We start from the raw sequence: 24,470 nt of genomic DNA, 5'->3' as shown, positions 1-24,470 counted from the left end.
CGGTCGTCGAAGATCGAGGACGCGATAAAAGTAGGTATAATTAGAGCCATTTCACAAAGTACATCTCTTCGTTTGTGCGCGAGATGAGCGTTCTCACGTGCTAGGTAGAGAAGAACCCGCACCGCCGGCACGAAAAGGAGAACTCACCCCTGTCTCGTTGTCCATGATAAGGACCCAGTTTCGCTCCAGACGGAGCTGCATTTTTTGACTCCAGATGCCGTTGCTCTTCTCCAGCTGTAAAAGCCGGCGCATACCGTCCGCCGGATAAACAATACCGGTTTCCTTCGTGACGGTGAACGTGGCCAGATGCTCCATCATGTACGTCGGCTCCGAGCTGCTGGCGCGGCCGCCAGAAGTGCTGGACGGCCCGCTGGAGCCGCCGTCTGGAACACGAGACACTCCCGCTTTTAATGAATTCAGCCGCTCGACCAAATGTCACGCGATCCAGTAAGATTGCCTCCGAAATTATCGGATCATTCCGAAAGCTACAACGTTACTCCGGCATTAAAGATTACTCTGAGATGCGCGATCGATAGTCGTTATTTGAAACTTGTCTCAGATAAGACACTCTGGTTTCAATTTAGAGATAGGTCTGAGCTTTCCAGTTCAATCGTATGACATGTATAATATTATATTCGAAGTCATGATTCAACTGGGAAGCTCACATCTAATTTGAAATCTAAGGTCAACATTTAATAGTCGTCAATTGAAACTTGCCTCAAGTGAAATATTCAGATTTGAATTTCAAGTTAGATTTGAGTCTTAGTCAAATTTTACGATACACGTTATGTTACACTTGTAATCGCAATTTAACTGTAAAATTCTAATTCTGTAAAAGATCTAACTCTGAATTCAAATTTGAGTATCTCATTTGAGTGCCAGTTTCAAAAAAGTAACGACTATTAAATATAATATATATTTAATAGTGTATTAAATATGTATATATAATTCATGTAACATATTTTATATATATTTAATTTGTCTTTTTTGAAGCTTGTCTCACATGAAATGCTCCGAAATTTAAAGAGTTGGATCTCAATTTTCCAGCTAATCGCACGACACACATGACGTTCTATTTGTAATTGTGAATCCACTGAGAAAGTTGCATTTAATTCTAAATTCAAACATGACTATCTCGCTTGGGACAAGTTTCGAGTAACGACTATTGATACGAGCCTAAGTTTCGAAAGCATTTCTCCCATTGCTCGAGAAAGCTTGTCTCCATCGAACGTGTCGAAAGAAAAAATCCAACCGAGGCAATTTTCCTCTCACTTTATTTTCTGCGATGCTAAATCAGACACGATTGCAATCCAAATCATTGGACCATCGACTGACGATCGTGATTTAACCCGGGATGCAATTAGCTGGCATTCCGCGCTCCAAATGAAGGAACATTGCTCACCTTTGTTGTAAGCGGGACTGTGGCCACTGTTGTAGTACGGCATGGTAACCAGGATGTGGCGTGCCGGCTGATTATAACTGAAACGGAGTTCTCGGTATTATTACGCGGCGCATCGCTGAAAAGAGGATTTGAGTTATGTGTCAGGTAATAATCCGCCCGCCGGGGAGCGCACCACGAAAATCTTAATTGGTCTTCTCTTCTGCTCGCGAAGGTCGTTCGATTTATGCGGCGAATGTGCGCGTAGACCCGTTTCTCTCTCTCTCCCTCTCCGTTCCGTGTTAGTTAGCGGTAAGGACCGGCGCGCAACGCGGTTTAATAGCTTAATGACAGCGAGCAATGAGAGGCCGATGCTTGCACGTCGCGAATGAGCGCGAACGGCGTATCCGGCTACACCGGGTCAAACACAGCGGTGATACCATAGTTGGCGCGCAAGAAAGCCAGCAGTGGCCGCAGTGAAATTCCGACGCAGAGCCTAATTCGCTCGCCAGACATGTCTGGAATTCGTCTCGTCCGCTCCTCGTGCGCAGTACCTCATTGTCGAAGGTGAAACCTTGCGCTACCGACGACGGAGCTATTAATTTCGCCGGCCGGACGCTCCTTCGCTCCGTCGTTCGCAATTCGCAATCGCGAGCCTTCGCTCGCTTCTTTCGGACTATCCTCTATAAAGGAAAGGGGATGGGATGACGTCCTTAAATTTTATCGATTTTTCTTTATTTTCGTAATAACGATCAATTCTTTTTTTAGTAGCTGAAGTCTTACCTGTGTGTCACCTGTATAAACTGAGAAATTTATCAACTAGAACTTCGTTCAATTTAGATTATTTAAGAACCTGTCAATTGCATCATCTTGCTCTCATACGTGAGTAAGATGACAAAGGTTAAAAATAAATTTGTTATGTATACAAAAAAATATATGATTTTTACAAGATTGTTATTTATATCAGTTTGCACTTATAATGTCTATACAACACAATAAGAAAATATTATATATGAATAAAAAATATGATTTGTACAATGTAACTTAAAGAAAAGAAAATCTAGATAAGAACAAAAATAAAAACAAGCAAATCGTCATTTTGTCCATCTCGTTATCTTACCCTCATTCTCCGGTCCCTACAACGGCCCCGGTTTTTGCAATCAAAATAAATTGTAGGCCATAACTCATGCATAATCTCCGAAGGGATGTATAATTAGTAAACGTTAACTTTACGTATAGATTTTCTCGATTTGCGAACCTGTGATGACAAAAATGTCGCACTTCAGATTACCTTACAAAGTGTGTGTGTGTACGTGCAAAGTAATCAAGGTGGAAAGCCATTTTGCTCGAGCAGCTTCTCAATCATCGAGAAAAATCGTGCCTGCATTCCGCTCGATTCGTTCATCTAGGTTCTGCCGATTATGAAACGTCTAATGACGGACAATTTCAGCTCTCACGCTGCAACCGCGAGAGAAGAGACTTCCAAATAGCCGTAAGAACGTGGTGACAGCATACCTGGCCGTTTCAGGCTTTACACACGGCGCGGAGAGTCACGTTGAAAGCGCGAACACAGTTATCGCGATCTTTTTTTCTGCCCGTCCCTCCCGTCACTTCCCGGCACGAAGATGTATCACGTCGATGTAAATTGATACGTCATAAGATCCACACGCGCTCCGATCGCCACGCTGATACTGATGAGATAGCCGCGTACATGTGTGTGCAAGAGAGAGAAAGAGAAACCGAAACGGCGTTTTTGCATAACTATGCGCCAAGAATGTGAAATTCTGAATTTGTTCCAAGAGAAATTCCCGCATTCACGAACGCTTGTATCTCGGTATCGCCTGGCGTGCGCGCAAGCCGACCGACTATTCGGATTTACCGCCTACTGCTTTTCGGCTCTGTACACACGCGTTCCGCTATGTTCACGTGAAATAAAATTGGTCATAAGAATAGAAATAGGCTCTCAGATGTCCGATCGAACGTACATCGGGCCCACGAGAGTTCGAGTGAACGGGCGCATATTTCATCGAGCGAGGTGCTTGATCGCAAAATGAAAAGTACATCTCGCAGGTGCGAGACCGAGTAGAAATGTATCTATTGGCCTGAGTCAGGAGCTAGTAGCTAATTAGCTGGTACAAAGTACATATTACGGATTCGTTCGGTATTGTTTAATTATTCCTTATAAAATAGAAGAGAAAATGTCGAGAATAAATTAATGATTCCGATCGGAATTCATTTCGAACAGATCCATACTCGTGCAGGTTAGATTATATTTTCTAGCTTGTTGTTAGCTCGTTTCTGCTGATTATTCATTAAAATGTAAAATCGATTTTGTGATCTAGTCCTAACCATCACACATTACATATCAAATATGACAGAATGGCGTTGGCGTTGTCTATTCTAAAATGTAACCTAGTTACTATATATCTGTCACAAATACTTCAAAATTAAATATCAACTCAAAATTGAAGACACGTTACTCCATAAAAATTAAAAAAAAAAAGTGAACATTACATTACTATTTGGCAACTAATTATAATTTTTCATAATTTTTATGACGATCAGCTAACTTATTTATCTAGCCATTATCTAGCCATTAGAAGAAATAAAGATTATATTAAATGCTTTCCATTTGGTGATACAAGTCAACATAAGCATCGTTCTATCTTCTTTACTCACTAATATGAAACGAACATGGACGAATAAAGACAAAATGATACATCGACTTGTACTACTAAATGGAAAGCACCCATTATTAACTGATACCGACTTTAGACACAAATTTACCACCTCGTGACCAGACACTCACGAAATTCAGTTTCTACCAGAGAAACATTCCGATCCTCGCTTGGATCTTTCTCGATACGCACGGAGAATTTCTCCGGAATGGTAACGTTTGCGCGAGCTGAAAAAGTGCCGAATAGCTTTACCGCCCATTCGGCAAGAACTCTCAGGCGCAGATTATGAGGAGGATACATATTCGCAAATAAATAGGCGCGCTTCTGAATAACAGCTCGCGTACACACGCGTGTAATTAGCGGTGTTTAACGCGGCGCGAACCTCGTGACGACTATAAAAATACCCCTTCAAACACATCCAGTTAGCGTAACGTGTTGTCAATCGCATTTACGTAACAGTGCGTCGACGATTGGCCGCTATTTCATAACCGCAATCATAGTGTATTAAAAAGTTTACGTAAACGTTCCCGCGAGTCTCGCTACAAGGATCGAGTGTTTACTACTGCCCGATACATAATTTTCGGAAGTCTCTGACAAGCCGATGACGAGCGTCGGACGGAGACAAAGACATTTCCTTCCACTTGTTACGATATCGATCAAGCGTTGCCTTGCACCGTGGAAACGAAAACGGGAAAAATAATGCTATCGTCCGAACGGCAAAGCCGCTTTCTATCTCTCTTTCTTTTTCTCCTCCTCCTCTTGCTGTAATATTTCGAAATAAATCGCTACATCCATTCGAGATGGGATCAGATCGTTATCTGGCTGCGCAGCTACATCAATTAGAGTAGTTACATTCCTGCCTCGCTTTTTCCGACTCTCGGATATCGAGAAATGGATCGCACGAAACAATCGCCGAGACTAATGGGAAAAAGAACAATTACGCGACGTGCGTTGTTTCGCGCGGTGAGCGCAACATACGTATTAGGGAATTGTGGTAGCGCAGACTCGACGTCATAAAGAGAGCCAAATTGATTTCTATCCGGTAATTATATCGAGAGAACGCGGACTCTGAAAACTGCAGCGTGACGTGAGCGAGAGTGACTCCGAGCGATCATGTCGAAGAGCGTTTCTTCATCATCGCAGTGCCTGTTGATTAGCGTGCGAAACGCTACGTCACGTGACTTCAGCACCCGCAGAAAATCGCGCATACGGTGTTCGGATATCCAGCGGGGTTGTCATCTCTCTGATTTTCGCCCGGAGTTTCCGCGGGAAAGAGGAAATCTACGAATCTCCGGTCAAAAGACAAAGTCATCTGGCCAATGCGGCACAATACATTGAAAAATCCATTTGATTGACTCAAACGAAATTTGGATATGCTCAAACAAACGTTTCGTGAGAATCAAAATTTGATTTTCCAAACCAAAGATTTAGATCTTTAAAACGAAAATGAAGAAGGTTTAGTTTGTCTCTAAGTAAATTATTCAGAGAAAATATATGATCCTTGTATATACTTGATCCAAGTAAAACTTGCTGAGGAATATTGGAGTAACTATTTACTTAAATCTAGCACATTGACTTCACCGAATTTGATTTTATTAGAAAATTCATAGCGAATACATTTTGATAACGTAATACACAAAGCGCAAAACATATGTAATGTCAAGTACAATAGTAAGTGCGATATTTTAATAATAATAAATAAGAGATTTTTAGAATGTTTGAGATGGGCGCTGTATCACACTGAGAGAAAAAAAGTGCTACATTCATGTAAATAATTACTCCAATAGTTCTGAGCAAATTTTTACTTGGATTAAGGAAATGTTACTTCAATTTAGTATTTTTGGTTACATATTCGAGTAATATTTACTTGATTCAAAATTTGCTTAAACCAAGTAAAAATTATGCTCAGAACTACCAGAGTAATTATTTATTTAAATGTAATATTTTTTCAGTGTAGAATTATTATTAATCCTTTTAGTGCCGAGCAAAAGTATCGTACCTATGCGAAGAATACCGAGCCAATTTGACGAATTTGCTAAGGTTTGGGAGAAAGCTCATAAAAACCAAATTACAAATGATATTTACAAAATTCAAAAAGCAGCATATTACGAAATAAAGAAAGAATAAAGTAATGCCAATTGTATTTCAATATTTGTTGAAAATCATACGAATAACATCAATATAAAACATGATGAAAAACATAGAAACAAGTTTCTCTTCTACAAACAATATTTGCACATAAGAATAATCATCGTTTGATCACAATTTTATGTAGATCACATAGTATGAAGTATAAGTATTACATTTTCAATCATTTTTAACAAAATAACTAATATCGGACCTGAGAACGAAACTATCCCGTGTCGAGTTTCTACCTTATCGCTCCAGCGTATACAGAGCCTCGGCACTAACCAGCATAGAATATAACAAAAAGTTAAACAATCTTTTAAATTCTTTTGCAATGAAATTAGGCCGTTTATAACGTTTTATAAATTTATTTTGAGATAGAGCTTTCTCGCAATGCGAATAGTAAGACGCCCTCGGATACGCGACGATATATCGTCGTTGGCACTTTTCGCAGTGTTGCGAACGACAATATATCGTCGTTCGGCACTAAAAGGGTTAATATAATACCTCCTATTTTTTAGAGATACTCCCCCCCCCATCACCTCTCCGAACGGGCAAACTAAGGTGGCAACTCTGATATCCGGCCGATATAAAGAAGAAGATCGACTCGAATGCAGCTCGATACGATCTCGGGGTGTTCTCGGGAGCACCCGATGGGAATTTTTCGAACTGCCAAGGCGCGTTCGCTTTTCCGCCTTCAGCCGTGAAAGCCGCTGTGTGCCCCACCGGTGTGGCACATGTACCGTCGGATAAACAATAACGGTTTCCCTCGTCGGGGGCTTCGTTAAACGCGGCGTTTGCCGATCGTCGCGTGCATGTGCACAGCGTGTAACAGCAGGCCGATATCGCCCGGTCGAACGCTATCGAAAGCGCCGTTAGGGACAACGAGAACAACAAAACGGCCGAGTTACGGCTTAATTATACAGTCGGCTGCGCCCGACTTGATAGTTTCGAAAGTGCAAACAAGTGCTCGCAATCGCGCGCGCGGCCAAGTCAGGCGTTTCGCGACTCTTCTCCTCGGAGCGATTCCACAATGACGGCGATCGTTCACTCGCTCGCTCGCTCGCTCGTGGAGGCGCGTACGAATCGGTAATGAGGAGGGATACTCGTTAGGGAAATAAGTGATTTCGATCCGTGAATGCTTTCACCGACAGCGGCCCGTTCGGCAGCGATTTTGCAATTCGCGCGCCGCGCTGTGGGAAGCCGGCGAGAGTCGGCCGAGCGGCGGCGATTGTTTTTGCCGCCGCGATTGTCGTCGTTTTTCGCGCGCGGGATGACGACCGTGAATGGGCCGTTCCAGCTGTGAAACCCGAGCGATCTCCGCGGATCGGATGGATTCCCCGAATTACCGGAATAACAATCTGCACGAACGGTCTGAATAATTTTGAATCTCGCTGCGGGAAATTACGCGGCGCTCGGCGCGCGAATTTATTCGCGTCGGGCGAGAGAGAGAGAAGAAATTCCGGTCGATCGGGATGCGCACTCGAGCGGATTGGTAGCGGATTTGTCTCGGCGTGATCCGCATGATTATTCCGCACGCTCGATTTAATATCATCGCGCGGAGGTGAGTTACCGGCGACGTGTCTTCGCCGGACGCTCCGGTGAAAAAAGAGAAAAAAGAGGAAGAAAGAGAGCTGTACGCTCCGTGAAGAATAAAATAAGATTTTATGAGCCGACGGATTCGGATCGCGGATTTCGAATATCGCGCGCGAGCGTCAAGCTGTCATCACTGCGTCATCACTGTGCAACTCAATGATAAACACCACCTTATAAAAAACGTCTCGTATCGTTGCATGGAAAAAAAAAGTCAGCTCCCACAGCTAAAAACTAGCTCCCGAAGGTAAAAACTGGCCGTCCATGTAATAAAACTGAAATTGAATTAATTTAGCTCATTTTTTTGTCTGTATCTAATTTTTAGTTTTCACAGCTGAAAACTAAGTCTGGTAATTAAATTTCAGTTGTATTATATGGGCAGCTAATTCCTTTTTTTCGCGAAGCGAAAGTAGTCCGCTACAAGGACAAAATATTGTAGTAAAAATTACTACAAAAGTTTGTGGATGGATTGTACCGGAATAATTATCGAAATTATTATGTATTTTCTAATTTTTAACGATGTATTTCATGTGTATACATCGCTAAAGATCACAACACATCATAATTTCAATCATAATTCCGGTATAGTATTTTGTAGTCATTTTTACCACAATATTTTCTCCGTGTACATTTCCATATAACAGAAAAACTCATTGTATCCTTTTTCTTTATTTGAATTAGGCATGCGAATACATCTCAACCGTGCGGTTGTGGTTAACGCGAAGGGGGAGGATCAAGGAGCGCAAACGGAATCTCTAAGTAAAAAGTTGCGTATAAATTACCCTCCTCCATTTCAGATATTCTCGAAATCTGATTCTTTAATTTTCTAATTCCCGACGCGTTTCTTCCTGCGGATATCACGGAACCGATTGGGTGCCCCAATTTTTGTCGGCGAGGGAACAGGTTTTCCTCTGGAATTTCCCTCCCTTTCACGATCGAGTATCTCGTAAGGAACCATGTTCTAAATACATATTAAAATTCTAAAGCGAGATTCGGGTGTATTTTTCTAATGTGTATCACACATCGCTTTATATAGGATCCGTAAAAAAGTTCGATTCGTTTTTTAGCCAAAAGACGATGGATAAAACGATCGATTTTGGCCTTCGGAGTAGCAAATAAAAAATATGTTTCTTGTAATTTTTAAGCTATTGAATCTGATTCTGACCTTTAAAAAATTGTAATTTGTCAAGAAAGTATTAAAATCAGCATGTGAAGCTATCAAATATATAAGAAGTTATTATAAGGACGGTATGTTAATGAAAGTGTGAAACTATAATAAAATAAACAATATAAAGAGAAAATAGACCGATATATGAATAACCGATATATGGGCAAATAAAAAAATAAAAAAGGCCTTGTTCAGTTAAAATGGATTTTGGTACTTAAAATTATTTTAAATGTTACAATTTCCAGCAGTAAAAAACCACAATAATAAAATATTTTTAATAAATGAAAATCCTATATATTATATATAGAAAAATTTATACATAAGAAAGAAAAAATAAAACATCGAGGAAACATAAATAGAACAATTATTCTTGCTCAGAATCACTCTCACTGTCAGCAACACTATTCTGAAAGATTTCTGATAGATAATTAAGCGTTTAGGTGAATCTTAGAATGCGTCACTTTTGAGGCTCTCTTAGGTACTCACTAGCAAGTTTTACTAGCAGGTACATATTTGCAAAGGAGTATTGAGGTAATTATTTACTTGAATCTAATACTTTTCTTCTGTACATTCAATGGAGGTAAATTATTCATCGATCGAACACAGTTACTGTCTCTAATCTTCCGCCTAACGTTTCAGCAGTCTTCGTTACATTCCTGTCGTAGAAAACGGTAGTGTATTGTCGTCAAAGAAAATAGAAAATCGAAGGAAACGTCTTTATCTGACCCAATACGCTTAATTATCTTGATGTGTTTAGCCGCATCCCGATTATCTAAGTACGATTTCGCATTCGCGCGACTTCGGTTTCGAGTTCAGCCGAGGTAAACGTTCGGTCGTGGCCGGAGATCGCGAGAACGAGGAAACGCGCGCTATGAAAAGTACGCGTATGAGATGTATTAAACGCAACTATTTCGCCGGGCGAGTTCTCACGCACCGCAGCGCGGCGGCTCCCCGACGTGAAAGAATTCCCGTTCACGACTCGGTTCTAATGCTGGCCTAAGGAACTCGACAGCGACCTAACGTGGCAGTCGCGGTAAAAAGGGAAGGGAAAAGGAAGGAAGGTGAGTGGGCTTCGTGTGTACGGGGCTCTCGAGACCGAAGTTACCAATGCGTTTCGATGCCGCGTGCCGCGGATTCCACGCTGACGCTCTGAATCCCAGCTTTCCGCCAACCCAGTGACCAGTGTCACCGTTTTGGAAATTAATAATCGTCCAAGGACACACCAAGGTAACACGTTCCAAGCACCCGTCATTTCTACGTTAGAGACTTCCAATTGCTTTTTTCATCTCGGATCGAGATCTGCGCGCGCGCTGCATCTTTCGAGGATGCTTCACGTCCGAAAATAGCAAAATATAATATTGCAAATTCCGTCAAATTTCTTCATTCAAGGACAAATGAAGTCTTGAGACATCATAAACATTACATCACAGTATACAGGGTGTCTAACGCAAGCCCTCCCATCCATCATACACGGAAAAAATATTGTAATAATAATTACCACAAGATTTTGTAACATTGGATCATATCGGAATTATAACTGAAATTACAATATGTATTGTAATATTTAATGATGTACTTAATTGTAACGTAATAATTTCAGTCATACTTCCGGTAAGATCCACATTACACAATTTTGTGGTAATTTTTATTACAATATTTTTCATTTGTATCTGTAGTTTGGGTCAATATGAACAAAAAAGTCCTTTACCACTTTGCAAATAACCACGCAAAATTTTGAATTATTAATTAATTAAGAAAGCTTCTATACATAGCCATTTTCAATAATTAATAACTCAAAATTTTGCATGGTTGTTTGCAAAATGGTAGAGAACTTTTTTGTCTACATTGACCTAAACTACAATCACGGATGGGATAGCTTGCGTCAGACACCTTGTATAAACTATTGTCCTTGATGACACACACGGTTACTTGATATCGTTTTCTCCATGCTGAGTCTTAAAAAAATTAATTTCAAAGTTATTTAATATTCTACCTGAATTCATGTTTCTTGTTGAATGTAATAATGTAATAAACACAAGTACAGATTGATGAATGATCGGACTAACAAAGCTACAATTATTTGTCAAATGATAACCCATTATAAACGTTGGCTTCAATTTCAATCAGAATATTTAATTTTTATTCCCGGTAAATTCAATTCAACATCCATTAAAATCGAAAATTACTCGTGTAATTGATTTTACACACCTAGAAATATGTGATACATCGTTACCCATGGTCCGGTGTCTTGCTTTCCAACTCACCACCCTAACTCCTGGCTCATTCTCGTCGTGGTACTCCGGATATTCACTAGTGGCACTAACACTAACGCTCACGTGGACACAACGATTTGATGGGTGAAACGCGTGGTAACGTAATGACCGACTGGATATTTCAAGAGTCGACAAGAGAAATATCTTAATCGACGGGAGAAAATGAGATGAATAACACACCGACACACATGCTCCGTGTATGTATGTACCGCTCGCCGACTCGAGGCGTAGTGGAAACGCTCGGAAAAGCGCGCGGCGGGATTACGTTCGACCTTCTGCTTGAAGGTCCGGGATGTTTCGATTGTTGTGATCCCGGTATTCAGCGATAAGCGGAGCCGGTTAGCGATTAATGGGAGGGGATGAGTTTACATTACTTGCCCATTGTTTCGATCTCTTTTACGCGTCACGTATACCTGAGTGGCCAAGTGTTAATGACGTCATGAGCTGGCGAATTATAGTTCCTGTTGAACGATAAAAATATTTCGTCCGCTCTTGAAATATTCAATTCAGATTCGACATCGCCATAATTGAGCGTTTCTTCGACTGACTTGTATCTACGTGACTGTGTCGGTGACATGAACTAGTGTTCGGAACGCCACAACGGAGCGACCAGAAACAGAATTGGAAGTCAGGACTAGAAGGACACCAGGAGCGATACATCACGTATTATATTTCCAGGTATGTACAGTGAGAGGAAAAAATATTTAAAAATATTTTTTTCAATGGGTACTAGTTTTAAAAACCAATTTTTTTTTTCAATTTTTGTTCGGAAAAATCTGTGGAAGAATTGAAAAATTCTAGGTTTCCCAATTTTTTTTATACATCCGCGGAAAAATTGAATAAATTTCCAAATTTTTTCCAAGTTTTTAAAATTATAGTATGGGTACTAATAACATATTTATTTACACTAATACACATATTTTTACATTGACAACAAATTTTTTTTCAAAATGAGAAAATCTTCATTTTCTTTGATCTGCAGTTTTTCATGAAAGCAATTATTTATTCTATTTTAACAAAAGAATTTAGATTTAGTAAACGTGTTATTAGTCACCGAATATTTCTTATTTTTTAGGTACTTTTTCTCTGAGTGTATATATAGATATATATTTAATATATAATTATATCACATGATTTCTCGATTTGATTGAACTAAAATTATCGTGCACAGGATATTACTAAGTCCTTGACTACTAAACCCTGTGACTAGAATCGAACCTCCTTTACATATTTCTTACATATTTAATATTTATATTTAACCCTTAGAACGTGAACCACACCTATCTCGCGCGTCACGTCCGAGGCATAATCGTTAGCTATCGCGAAGACATGGATTATGCAAATCTCGTATCCGCACGCGATACAACGAATGCACGGTATGCAGGCGAATATAACGCGCGAAATTCGCGATTTCGATTCGCGTCATCGCCGCCGGGTTGACATGAGAAACGACATTGGTAGTGCGTGCTACACGCCGCATGTATGCAGCAGTAAAAAACGCATCTTCTCGCGACGAAGTCGCGAACGTAATTACTTACGGATGCGGACACGCCTCATGCAGCGAGGAGGATTTAACTGCGAAATGCCGCGCGACCTCGAACGCACAATCTCGACACCTACGACCCCTCCCCGCCCGCCCCCCTTTCTCTACTCCTTCCGTTCAGCTCAGCCTTGAACTCATTAGTTCTTCCCGCCTAATCACGTCGTGAAATGTGAGCGACGATCTATTCCATGGAAGATATCGAGGCATGATCTTGGCTCCCCACGTGGCAAGAGATACAATACTTCGACTGCGCGCGCGCTTATTTTTTCACACACATTTTCACGCGTACTCTCGCATCGCGAGTTACCAGGCTGGAAAAGTCGGGCGAGTGTGATTTTCTTCGCCCCGTGGCCAAAAGGTTAACAACCTTGGACATGCTCGAGATGTTCCACGCACTGGCGACGGAAGGGAATGCGAGCGAAGTATTTTGTTGCTCGTGGGCGCACGCGCGTGCACTCTCGCGAGCGAGTGCGCGATGATAAATCGAGAGGATGCACATTTTACGACGCACTTTATATCCGCCGTGCACGGGCGTTCCGTTAACGAAGGCATAAATTCCATATTTTCCGCGACGTCGCACGTTGCCAATGCCGATCAACGGAACCTCGACGGGGACCAGGACGAAAACGACGACGATGACGACGACAATGATATCGCGAAAAGCTGGCTGTATTGTGTTACATAAGACACGGATAGTCCGTGACCCGCTACATTGTTTTTCGCGACCCGCTAGATATCAATGCTATTATTTACAGACGTGACACAATATTTTCCTGCGATATTAGATGCATAAATCAGCACTTGCAGTGCCTTTATTCTGTAACTTTTAACATATTTATTTACTTATAGTATGAACAGGAAAAATTTATTTTTTTATATAAAGAAAAGAAAACAATAAAACAAATGAACAAATGAAAGTATAAGGATAAAAAAGGATTTATATTTCTATGGCTCGTATATTACTTTTAATATAATATATATTATATCGTATATTAACACCTTAATAATAATAACAATTAATAACTATTAAGTTATTACTTAAAACTTATCTCATATGAAATACCTATATTTCAGTGTTAGATTTGAATCTCTCTTAGAGTTGAATCATATGATATATTCGACAGTATATCTATAAACGCTATTCAATTGAAAAACTCATATCTAAATCTGAATTCACATCTGAGTATCTCACATGAAACAAATTTCAAGTAACAACTATTAATACAGGTCTATGGGTTCAGTAAAGTGAAACTTTGTTTCTAGGAACATATTTTGAGACATATTAAAGAAATCAGAAAAATCAATAGTTGGCATACTTAAACGATTAATGGGTTTAAACATATAGTGTTCAATGATACGAAATAAAAAAAAAACAGATACCTTCTAAGGTACTTAACAAGGACATTAAATCCAAGAAATGCAGAATATTGGGACAATCTAGATTAGCATTAATTTGTGCAAGAATAATAAATTTAATTCATCTGTGATCATTCATCTGTGCTTCAAAGATATTTCATTCATTTCATATTCTTCTTCTTTATTAAGGGGATAAATCTCTTTGGCATACAATAGAGAAAAGTAATAAAAAAAGCAAATAGAAAAAAATAAAGAATAAGATATACATATATACGTTACAAATCTTTGCGCAATGGTAACAAAATGGCTGTGTTCCGATATTCACTGCCGTCCTGGAAATTCTTTAGTTCACATTACGTAGATAGAACTATAGATTTTCAGTTTTTGAAGTGAATATTGGAACGTATGCAGTATATCACAAAATAGCTGCGCAACGATACAACAATAACGAAATTTTCGTTACAAGTTTTAAGATGAAAGAATTGGATTCACACTGGATTTTAAAGTCGTCGTTTGACGAGTTACGATTTGATAATTACACGTTGATCGTGCTTTTTATCACGCATGTGACAAATAATTTATCCGTCACGATTTTAACACGATCGTTCGTGGTAAGTCACCTGGAAAACTCTGCGTTTCGTTACGCACGACAGCGTCGCGAACTCTCCTAGATAGATTCGGAATTATTGTTATTAGCGGTTACCGCTGCATATGCAATTAGTTCGCGAGATGTTAATAGCACGACTGTTACGGTGTAAGCGCGACAAAGGGTGTAATCGTGCGGGAACATTACGTCATTCGTCTTCTTTAGGACGCGACTTGTAATTATTACTTAACGATACGTTACACATCGATATATAGGACGCGCGTAGGACGCGCACGCAAATCGCAGAAAGCGTGGAAAATCGTCGAAGTGCGAGTCGCATTCGCATTTCACACGCGACTAATCTCGCGACTGGAATCATCCGCCAGATGCGTCATCGTCACGTCCCGATAATCATGAATCGACGATTTAATTAATTGATGCTCCTTCGCGTTTGTCCCACACGTTTTAACCGTCCGGTTCAAATTGACGTAACTTAATTTTTTAGTCTGGCCGCGTAAATACGGCGAAACTGTATCTCTCTCGAAGAACTGTGGTTGGGCCTGTGGTCGGTTAGGCCTAATATCAGTTATTAGCTACCGTTCCGTCAGTTGAGAATATCACCTTACTAATCTCTTAATGTAACTGAACATAATTCTGTATTGTACTCAATGAAGATAATAATGATAATAGAGGAGAAGGTTTCATTCGTGATGGTGGTTAAGTTAAATGAAAAATAAATATAATAAGTAAAATAAATATAAAGTAAACAGAAGCTCCGAGGAGATATCTATTTACGTTTTTTTGTTTTCACGTGGCTTGTGAATGTATGCTCCTCCGGTAATGTACCGAGCCGCCGAGTTATTCATGCGAAATGAAAATCACCGCTCTGATACATGATAATTGGTAGCCAACGTGTCAAACATGCGCGATCGCGATCCGCCGAGATGAAATGAGATTATCTGCCTGGGCTGAGAAAAGATTGTCGATCGTAGCCGATAACGTCTTCATTCGTCTTGGTGTTACAGTTGTCCAAATAAAAATTGAAGATACCTCTCTCTCCCCCTCCCTCTCTCTTTCTTTCAATCGTACGCGAACGATATATCTTCGATCACGATCGACCTGCGGAAGGGAGGATAACCTTGCGTGCGTGGTATTTTCACACGGAACTAAATGAAACTCCAGCCGTTCCACTCGCGTACGTCTTTCTAAGATCGGCGCGCCGATCTAACGGCCCGGTAAGACACGGTTGAAAGTAAATACATCGCGGACGCGAGCCCATATGAGCGCTGAAAAAGTGGAAAGAAAGTTGCCAATGCACCTCGCATACCTGTCTGCTTGCCTGCCTGCTTACCTGGCTGGCTGGCTCGCCGCCTGTTTGCCTGCCTACCGATCTGCCGATCGCGAACGAGTTTCGCGCAGTGAATGGACCGAACAGTGGTCGGCGGACGCGAATAAACTTTTCACTCGGCCGCGCTGCGAGCGGCGGTTGATTAATCATTAGGATTAATCGTCGGAGCTAACACCATAGTCAAACCGCGAATCGATCTCCCGGCGATCGGGCGAACTGCACGATCACGGCCGAACGAATCTAATTTGTGTGGTACGCTACGTTTAATCCTTTCATCCCATTATGCCGCCGAGAGCGCGAGAGAATCGTGCTCGCGCGCACCGTGTTAGTTTTTATTCGCGCTTAATCGCATAAAAGTGCAAGCCTAATGAACCCTATCGCATGCTCTTCTGCGTTTCTCGCGATGCGATCGATCGATTCGAATCGCCTCTATTGATACACTGCAATAATATTAAATATCGCGCTCCTCGAGCGCGCGCTTTGAATGTTTCCATTACGTGGCTAAGAGATGATAACACAATTACGTGAAATTATCGCGGCGAGAGCAAAACGCGACGAAGTCGCAAATGAGAGAGAAAAAGAAGCTTATCGCTGATTGACGATTAGCAATACACACCCGACCCCTCGGTTATTTATGTCAAATAAGATGGAATATAATAAAGGATGATAAGAGAGGAGGGATACATACGAAGGCGGAAAAATAAGCTAGATAATAGATATAAATCGATATCTTCGCTGTCGCGCGTGATCGCGCGAGAATTAAAGGTCCAAGAGAGAAATGAAAAAATGTCAGACTCACTTTGCACTCCTAAGTTGCGATTCGTCAAAGCCGCATCGGAATTCGCGCGGACAATGGAAAAGTGGCTTTCACGTCTCGTCCGAACGACGATGCGTTCGGAGAAGAGAAAAGGAGGAACGCGCGCGTGAGGGTCGCCGATCGTGTCACGTCGAGAGAGGAGTCGCTTACGAGCGTAAACAATATTTCGGAAAAAATACGGCAGAGGAATGCGATATCGTGGTGTGTACCTCGAGGTGTATATTAACGCGACGTTTTAGAGATAGAGACCGTAGGTGAGAAAAAAACGCGAAGGATGGGAAAAGATAGAGGGGGTGAGAGGGAGGGAGGGAGGAGGGATTTCCTGATACAGAGGAACGCAGTCTCGGCGTTGCGTAGAAACGATTTGCCGATAAATTTGCGTCATTGGACGCTTTAACTCGAGCGATAAGAATTGTCTTCGCCCTTCACGCTACTTCGACACAGGTCTACCGACAGACAACTAAAGTAATATATAGGGTGTATATGAAAACCACCGACAATCCTTACAGGATAGATTCTACGTAAAAAAATAAGTAAAAAGTCTTATTAAATATAAAGTGTCCTAGTTCTCGCGACTCTTAATTTTATCGAGATATTCCCTGAAGAGTTTAGAGGTAATTTTTTCTCAGCGAAAATATCGAAGGAGGTCATTATTTATAACAACTTTTCAGTTTCCAACATATCTTTTTAGCCAAGTCTCAAATTAAAATTCTGTTAAATTAAAATCCATTTGAAATAAATCAGAGAAAATAACTTTGTTGTCTATTTGATCGTTCAAAGCGTAATTTGCGAAAAGCCCCGTTTTTTTCAATCGCTTGTTCAATCTCGGAAACTATTGGTGTCTTGATGTTTCCGTTGAGGAAAAGTTAACTTGAAATTGCTCAAAGAATCTCCCGGTAAAATTAAAGTCGCGAAAACTGGGACATCCTGTACACGTTTTCAAACGCTTAGTTTCTGAGATATAGCAATCTCAGTTTTAAAAAATATTTTACTCATTAAATCGTGTTTTACAAATAAGTAATTAGACACATTCTCTTGTTAAAAATTGTCCAAAATATCTGTTTCTCTTATCATTGCACATCAATCGACATTTGTGGAGTAAAGGCACGTGTACATTTAAATATTACAACATAAAAATGAATTATTTTTCGCTTAATATTCAGAAATACTAAAATTGATAGATATTATCCAAAACCCGATAAAAACAGTGTTGTATTAGCATTCTTAACCCGTTTATCACGACATATTTTCTTTCATCACTAATCATCTTCTCAAAGCTGTATCTCAAAAAGCAAAGTTTTGCGGGCATATATTTACTAGGACTTTTTTACTTATTTATCCAACATAGAATTTGTCCTGTAAGTTTGTCGATAAAGTTCAGGTACACCCTGTATATCGGTATCGATCGGCGATTCTCACGGTGGGAAGAGATGCTCGTCAAGGTTGATCATGTACGATTAAAGTGACTTACGTGATATCAGAGTCGCGTAGTTCGATACTGAGAGAGAAAGAGAGAGAGAAAACACAATACTTCGCGGTCGTGACTAATTCTAGATAAAAGCGTTGAGAAGTGCCGAGAGGATCACCGAGAAGATTTCCCTCCGCGTAGTGGAAGGACGGCACGCGAAAAATCGCGCGAACGGACGCGAGAGACCGACGCGAATGGTCGCGATGTGTGTCACGAATCGCAGATGTATCGGGGGGAGGTCAACAAACTATACGTTACGCGCGGCTTACGTTTTCCGTCGCGGCCAACTAGAGGACGAGGAGGATCCAGGCGGCGGCGACAGCTGTGTAACGCATGATCCGGATTTTAACGATACGGTATATTTATACGGTCCGATACTAAATTGAAGAACTACGAATTTCAAAACAACTCGAGATAACAGGCTTTCTCTTTCCCTTGAATTCGATCCATCGCATGCGATTCGCGTGAGAGGAACGTCGCGAGATCGTCATCGATCGCTTCTCTCGACGACGTCTAACAGCGGCGACGAGGAGCGATCCATACGAGGTCAATGAGCATCCGCGATCTGTGTCACGACGTTGTTCTCACGTGGGAGATCACGTAGGCATTCGGTGGGCGTGAATTACAGGTGTCATTCGAGAGTGGGATGCGAGAAGACAACGACGGCCGTCGCTCAGGTGGCTAAGAGAGAGTGAGAGAGAGAGAGGAGAGGAGGGGATCATCGGTGGATTACCGTGTACTGGTCGGTGTACTCTTTTTCAGGGTGTAAAGCGGTTATCGCCTGCACCGAGATTTTTGCACGATCGACAACGACGATGACAGTGCGACCGAATGTAAACACGCGTGCACGCACGATACACGTAAACACGGCTCGAGCGATTCGACGATGGGTGCCTCCTCGAGATAGGCGATCCTCACCGGAGGAGAGGAATCGAGCGTCAGGTTATACGCGCACTGGCCGTCGCCGATTAATGACGAACAATGCAGCCGATGCAGCGCGACGCAGGAATGCGGCTTGGAAATGTCACGGGCGGGGAGAGGGGGACGCTTTAATGGGAAGAAGGGGGGAGGGGACTGGAAATGTTTACTACTCTTCTCGCCTTACGAGCGATAGCTCGGCGGGACTTACCTATCCTGCGCGTTCTCAATGAAAAGGAACTCCGACGCGGAGAGCTACCGATAACTTTTTATTTCTTTCTTTCCGTTTTTCCTTTTGAGAGACGCCGGCTGCGATGATCGGATCTTTAGGACGCGCGCGACCCGACGTATACGTCGTATTTCAAGACGACCCGCGAAAGGAGCGTTTTTCTTTTCGAAAAAGAAAAAAACAATCGCGATGTTCGAGCGGTACTTGGAAGCATCGAGATTCATCCTCGTCACGAGTTTAATCTCGAGTGGCCGAAGTTCTCTGAAGATCAGCGAGCATATTAAATTGTATGCCGTAGATGACCGTTATCCAGATACTTAAGTAGTAACATGAACGATCATAAAATGGTACGCTAAGGAAATAAATAGGGAAGAGGTTTGAATATAGAATCGGGTTGTAATATGGAATTCGCATTTGTGTTAAAACTGCTGCTTGAAACTACCGGTAGTTATACTCATTAAGAGCATTAGGTTCCGTTTAAATCACTCGAGAAAGCTGGCGTCAAAATTACGCAGCGTTTAGCTGTCCAAACGAATGTTTTGTTTCACGAAAATGTGACGTAGCAAAGATTTAACAGTTTTTTTTTTTCATACGTGTATTGTTAAGTGTAGAATATTAGTTCTTACGTGTCGAATGGCATAAGAATAAAGTATGAAATGTAATAATACGTTATATGGAAATACATGTACTATGTTCACATTCATTAGATTGTGTAAAAAATTGCTGTTGGTCGGAATATAGAACATCTTGTATTGCAGCCACAGTGTAGCAAGTTTGTCGAGAAAAAAATTGTTTTTTTTTTTATTTTTACAGAGAATATCTTGTTATATTGTACATAGTCTCATATTTAAATGATAAGTTACTTGAGCCATTTTTTTGTCATTTCACAAAAATGATGTGTTTTTTATTGTCCTTGTATAAATACATTGAATGAAGTTCAATAAATAATAAAAAGCTCATAACATTATAAAAAAAGGTTTTTCCTTTAAGTTATCGGCTTCCATATTAACACATAATTTGTGTGTTCAGACACACGGTTTGACATGTTTTGACAAAAATACGTCGTATGAAATAAAATATTCTTTTGAAACCTGCATGTTTGATTCTAACAATCAATAGTAAATGTTTCTCAGATATATGTGCTAATATTACTGATGATTATTCATTCAATATTCAAATTTTAAACCGTAGTTTTTCTTTAAAATTCGAAACTATTTCATGTTTAGATTTCCCGAAAATTTCGAAAAGTCGAAATTCTAGCTTTATGTTAAACTTTTCATTCTACGACACAGTAAGAGTTAAGGCACAACAAAATAGTTTCAACTTCAATTCTAATATAATTACACTCCTACTTTGACCTTGATGGTGTCTCAAATTTCCGTTCTCGCCATTTTAGCGTTAATATAAGTTGTTGAGGGTAACATTAAAATTCAGTCTGTAGAATTAAAGGTCCAAGAGAGAAATTAAAAAGTGTCAGTATCATCAAAGTAGGTTTTGTTAATCAATAGGTTGCCTAAGTAAGCGCGAACTTAAAAATATAAACATTTCGACTTTTCCTTTATATTAGTGCGCGAAACATAAATAAATTGAATTGTGAGACATGATCGTGATTTTAACGTGACCAATCGAAAGGCGTGGACGACAATCGCGAAGATTGCGCGCATCACAATCGCGCGATAGATGGACTACAAGCGGGCTGATCAAAGGTCGGCGATCGCTGATTCATCGGATCGCGATAATGACAGCCCGATAAGAATTAGCGCAACGACACAACACTACAAAATGGTTACAGGAGCGAGCGGTGCCGCGCGATGCGTAAACGCCGTAAACGCGCGCCGGCTCGGCGTCGATTCGCGCCGTTCTCGCGAGCGTGGTCGCCGCGACTCTCCGCGATCGTCGCGCGAGATCACTCGGTATTTTCCATAAGAAAACGAGAAAGAAAACGGTAGAATCGCGCTACGTAACGGTTTCGGCGGTCGTGAGTGTGCGTTCGGTGTGCATTTAGAAGAGATACGCCGGCGCGTTGGAAGACGGGAGAAATCGCGACGCGATCCAGATACGATGAATTATTCGACAATTAAGACATCGCGTATCCTCCTCCAATTACGGGGTTCCCTCCAATTCTAATGGCGCTTCGATCCTTAATTATTACTTCATTCGTTAATCCCGCCGCCAACGTCATCGCCACGTCGCGGCGACCCTGAAGCCCGTTCCGGTGTCACCGGAAATGCAGAGTCGCGTACGCGACTATTCTCGTGCGATTTTACACCGCGTTGAATCGCACGCGAATCCGCCACGGAGAAGTGCGTGGGTGTAGTAATCACCTCGACAAGCTTTCAGACAAAACGCGTCGGTTTATTCCCCGAAGTAGCCCATACAGCACAATGCCCAAAGTCGGGGCATGAGGCATCTTTAAGAGGCTTCTAAGACGTCTCATACGTCGTAGGACTTTTGGACATTGTGCTGTCTGGGATGTGTTGTGTAACTTCGCGCAAAGAATATGAAAGAAATGTGCCATTCTTTACCCAGTAAGCAAGAAATCATTAACACAACGTTATTCAAATGATTCATATTTTGCAACGTGTTACGTTGCAAAATATGTAGTTCTTAATGTTATATATAACGTCATTAACAATACAACGTCATTAACAATATTTGACCAAAACATTAAGAATAATATTTCTACACTATTATTTCAATATTTATATTATCAAGCAATGATTTAAGAACATTTGTAAAATGTTACGTCGAAATGTTTATAAAATTCACATAAAATCAATGTTCCGACAGATCGATTTAATGTTCCTTGTTTACTGGGTACTTCATAAAGTACATAAAATATATTCAATAGCAATTTCTCTTAATTACAGGAAAACTTAAAGCACGAGGTATTCTGCTAACTGGTATTTGTTCGAGACTAGAAACGACTGTCACACTTTGTATATAATTTTTTTTTTATCGGCTTGTCGCGCATACAATCGTGCCCGAGATATCAAGCCCAAAGAAAGCCAAGGAGAGGGAATTTCCCCCCGCGTCCGTCATTTTGACATCCAAAACAACGTTAAGGACTCGGCGAGAAAGAGATATCTCGCGAGATTAGGCGACGAGTCTCGCAGATATCGCGATTTTTTTTTTTTCAAGTACACGCGACGTGCAATTTCACGGAGCAGACGTGCTATTTACGCCGCGCAAACAGCAGCAGTCGTCGCACAGGCTCGAGGAGATCACCTTAATCTCGCACTTAATCGCGACTCACGGCCGTGTAATCCTTAAGATCCTCATTACATCTCGCCCCCGTTACGATAATTGCGCACCGACAGCTTCGCGTTGGCGATTCATTCGGAGACCCCGAGGAGGCGCCGCCGCGGTCGCTGAACGAAGCCTCCCTCTCCCCTCAGTCGATTCTTCTCGTTCTATTTTACGTTTGTTTATGCGACTCCGCGCGTGGACACGCTCGCTGTTGCGCGAGTCCTCCGCCCGGAGAGTTTCCGGATCGCGTTGTGGAAACGACCATCCAGCGAGCGAGCGGGTGAACGCGTATGCAGCGGCGGTACGCGCCTTTCGTCAGCGCGATTTTTATCTACCTTACGTGCCGCGCCGTAAGGCCTCTCTCGTCGTCGCCCAGGCACACAGAGCGCGGCCATGCACGTACGTTCGTTCCTTCCTATACGGCAACAGGTGCACGCACGAGAAAGAGAGAGAGAGACGCGCGGATTAGCTTCGGCGTTGCAACGAACGTTCGTGTGCATCAACGACGACAATGATCATGATGACGACGACGATGAGACGACTTCTTCGGTCACGACTCGCTCGGTATCTCGCGGCTTGACGTTTCGACGCGAAATCGCGACCCGTGTCGGTCGAACCGACGTACGTATGTACGCGTATGTGAGGGATTACACACAGTTGCTTACCTATTTACAAATTGTCGACCACTCGCGCTACCCACGCACCAAGAAACGGTGACAGACACAGGGGGACGGGGAGGCGCTCGCTCGGTCGAGGCGACAGAGAGGTGCCCACAGCTATGTGCCGAACATGCTCGAACGCGAATACTCCGGCGACTACCGTTCTCTCGCTTCCTGAGCACCGTCGTTGCCTGCCAACTTCAGGCGCGTCCCAGGTAACGCGGCAGCTCATTGGTCGGCCGCCGAGTGGCCAACATGGCGGCCGGGCCCGTCGGAATCGGCGATCTTCGATACGGCGCGTCAGGATCGTGTTTAAATGGCCTCGATGGGGCTGCTGGGAATGATCGTTGACGGACTATTCGTGCCTTTTGCAGCAGGATTTTCGTACTCTCTTAGGGCTCACCTCTCAGTCAAGGGTGAGGCGATGACTAGGAATCTGTTCCCGGGTGAGATACGCACGTGAAGTTGCCGCGTTAATCGTGGCAGTAGACTCGGGCGTCGCGACGACGTTGCGCCGTGCGCGTCGGAGAGAACGAAGGTACTCGAATACCGGTATCTTGAACCAATAGTACTAGCTGTTATAAAAGGGAGTATATGAAGAATGCGACTCTCGAGAATAGATGAGAATAGGAATGAGCGATGTCGAAAGAGAAATTCCGCGCCCGAATGATTATCGATTTTAACGCGTAATGAATTTTATTAATTGATTTGGTGATAATAGCAAATGGTAAGTAATCTAGACATTTACGTTTAGACAATCCGTGTTCTCGTAAGTATTTAACGTATGTTCGTTGGTAACAATATTGAGTGGCGTTTATCAGTAGGTCGCGATAATCGAGTAATTTTTTGTTATGTATTTATTATTTGTTGAGAAATTGACGGTTGATTAGTTCCCGTGTCAGTTTTACTTTTTGTCTATCACATATATTAATTTATTCGTTGATAAATAGAGACAAGTTACCAAAATTCGTTATTCGTTCGTGTTACTGAAGAATGAAAGATTCGAGTACTTTGTAGTTGAGTTGTACTGTATTAAAATCGAAATACTTCCAAAATCCACCATATTAGGTCGTATTATTT

General features: G+C 41.7%; 1 protein-coding gene across 6 annotated transcripts in view; it reads right to left on the bottom strand.

The window, feature by feature from the left end:
• LOC106746466 (epidermal growth factor receptor kinase substrate 8-like) overlaps positions 1 to 23,575 on the bottom strand; it is a 37,037-nt gene extending 13,462 nt beyond the window's left edge. Inside the window, exons 1-3 of one of the 6 annotated variants that reach the window (XR_001374603.1) lie at positions 23,397 to 23,575; positions 1,403 to 1,479; positions 148 to 383 (exon numbers count right to left, since the gene is read on the bottom strand). Coding sequence is in view for 5 of the 6 variants with exons in the window: in XM_014623075.1 (XP_014478561.1) it covers positions 148 to 383; positions 1,403 to 1,445 (279 nt within the window). In the remaining variant the exon portion in view is untranslated. Of the gene's footprint in view, positions 1 to 147; positions 384 to 1,402; positions 1,480 to 12,755; positions 12,777 to 16,849; positions 16,894 to 23,066; positions 23,087 to 23,396 lie in introns of those variants that run through there. The other 5 variants (XM_014623075.1, XM_014623071.1, XM_014623074.1 and 2 more) reach the window with 5 other exon arrangements.
• Between the last annotated feature and the right edge of the window lie 895 nt (positions 23,576 to 24,470).

Source organism: Dinoponera quadriceps, unplaced genomic scaffold (genome assembly GCF_001313825.1).
Source record: "Dinoponera quadriceps isolate SergipeBrazil2010 unplaced genomic scaffold, ASM131382v1 scaffold1850, whole genome shotgun sequence".
NCBI classification, from domain to species: Eukaryota; Metazoa; Arthropoda; class Insecta; order Hymenoptera; family Formicidae; genus Dinoponera; species Dinoponera quadriceps.
This window is presented reverse-complemented; position numbering and strand designations above follow the sequence as displayed.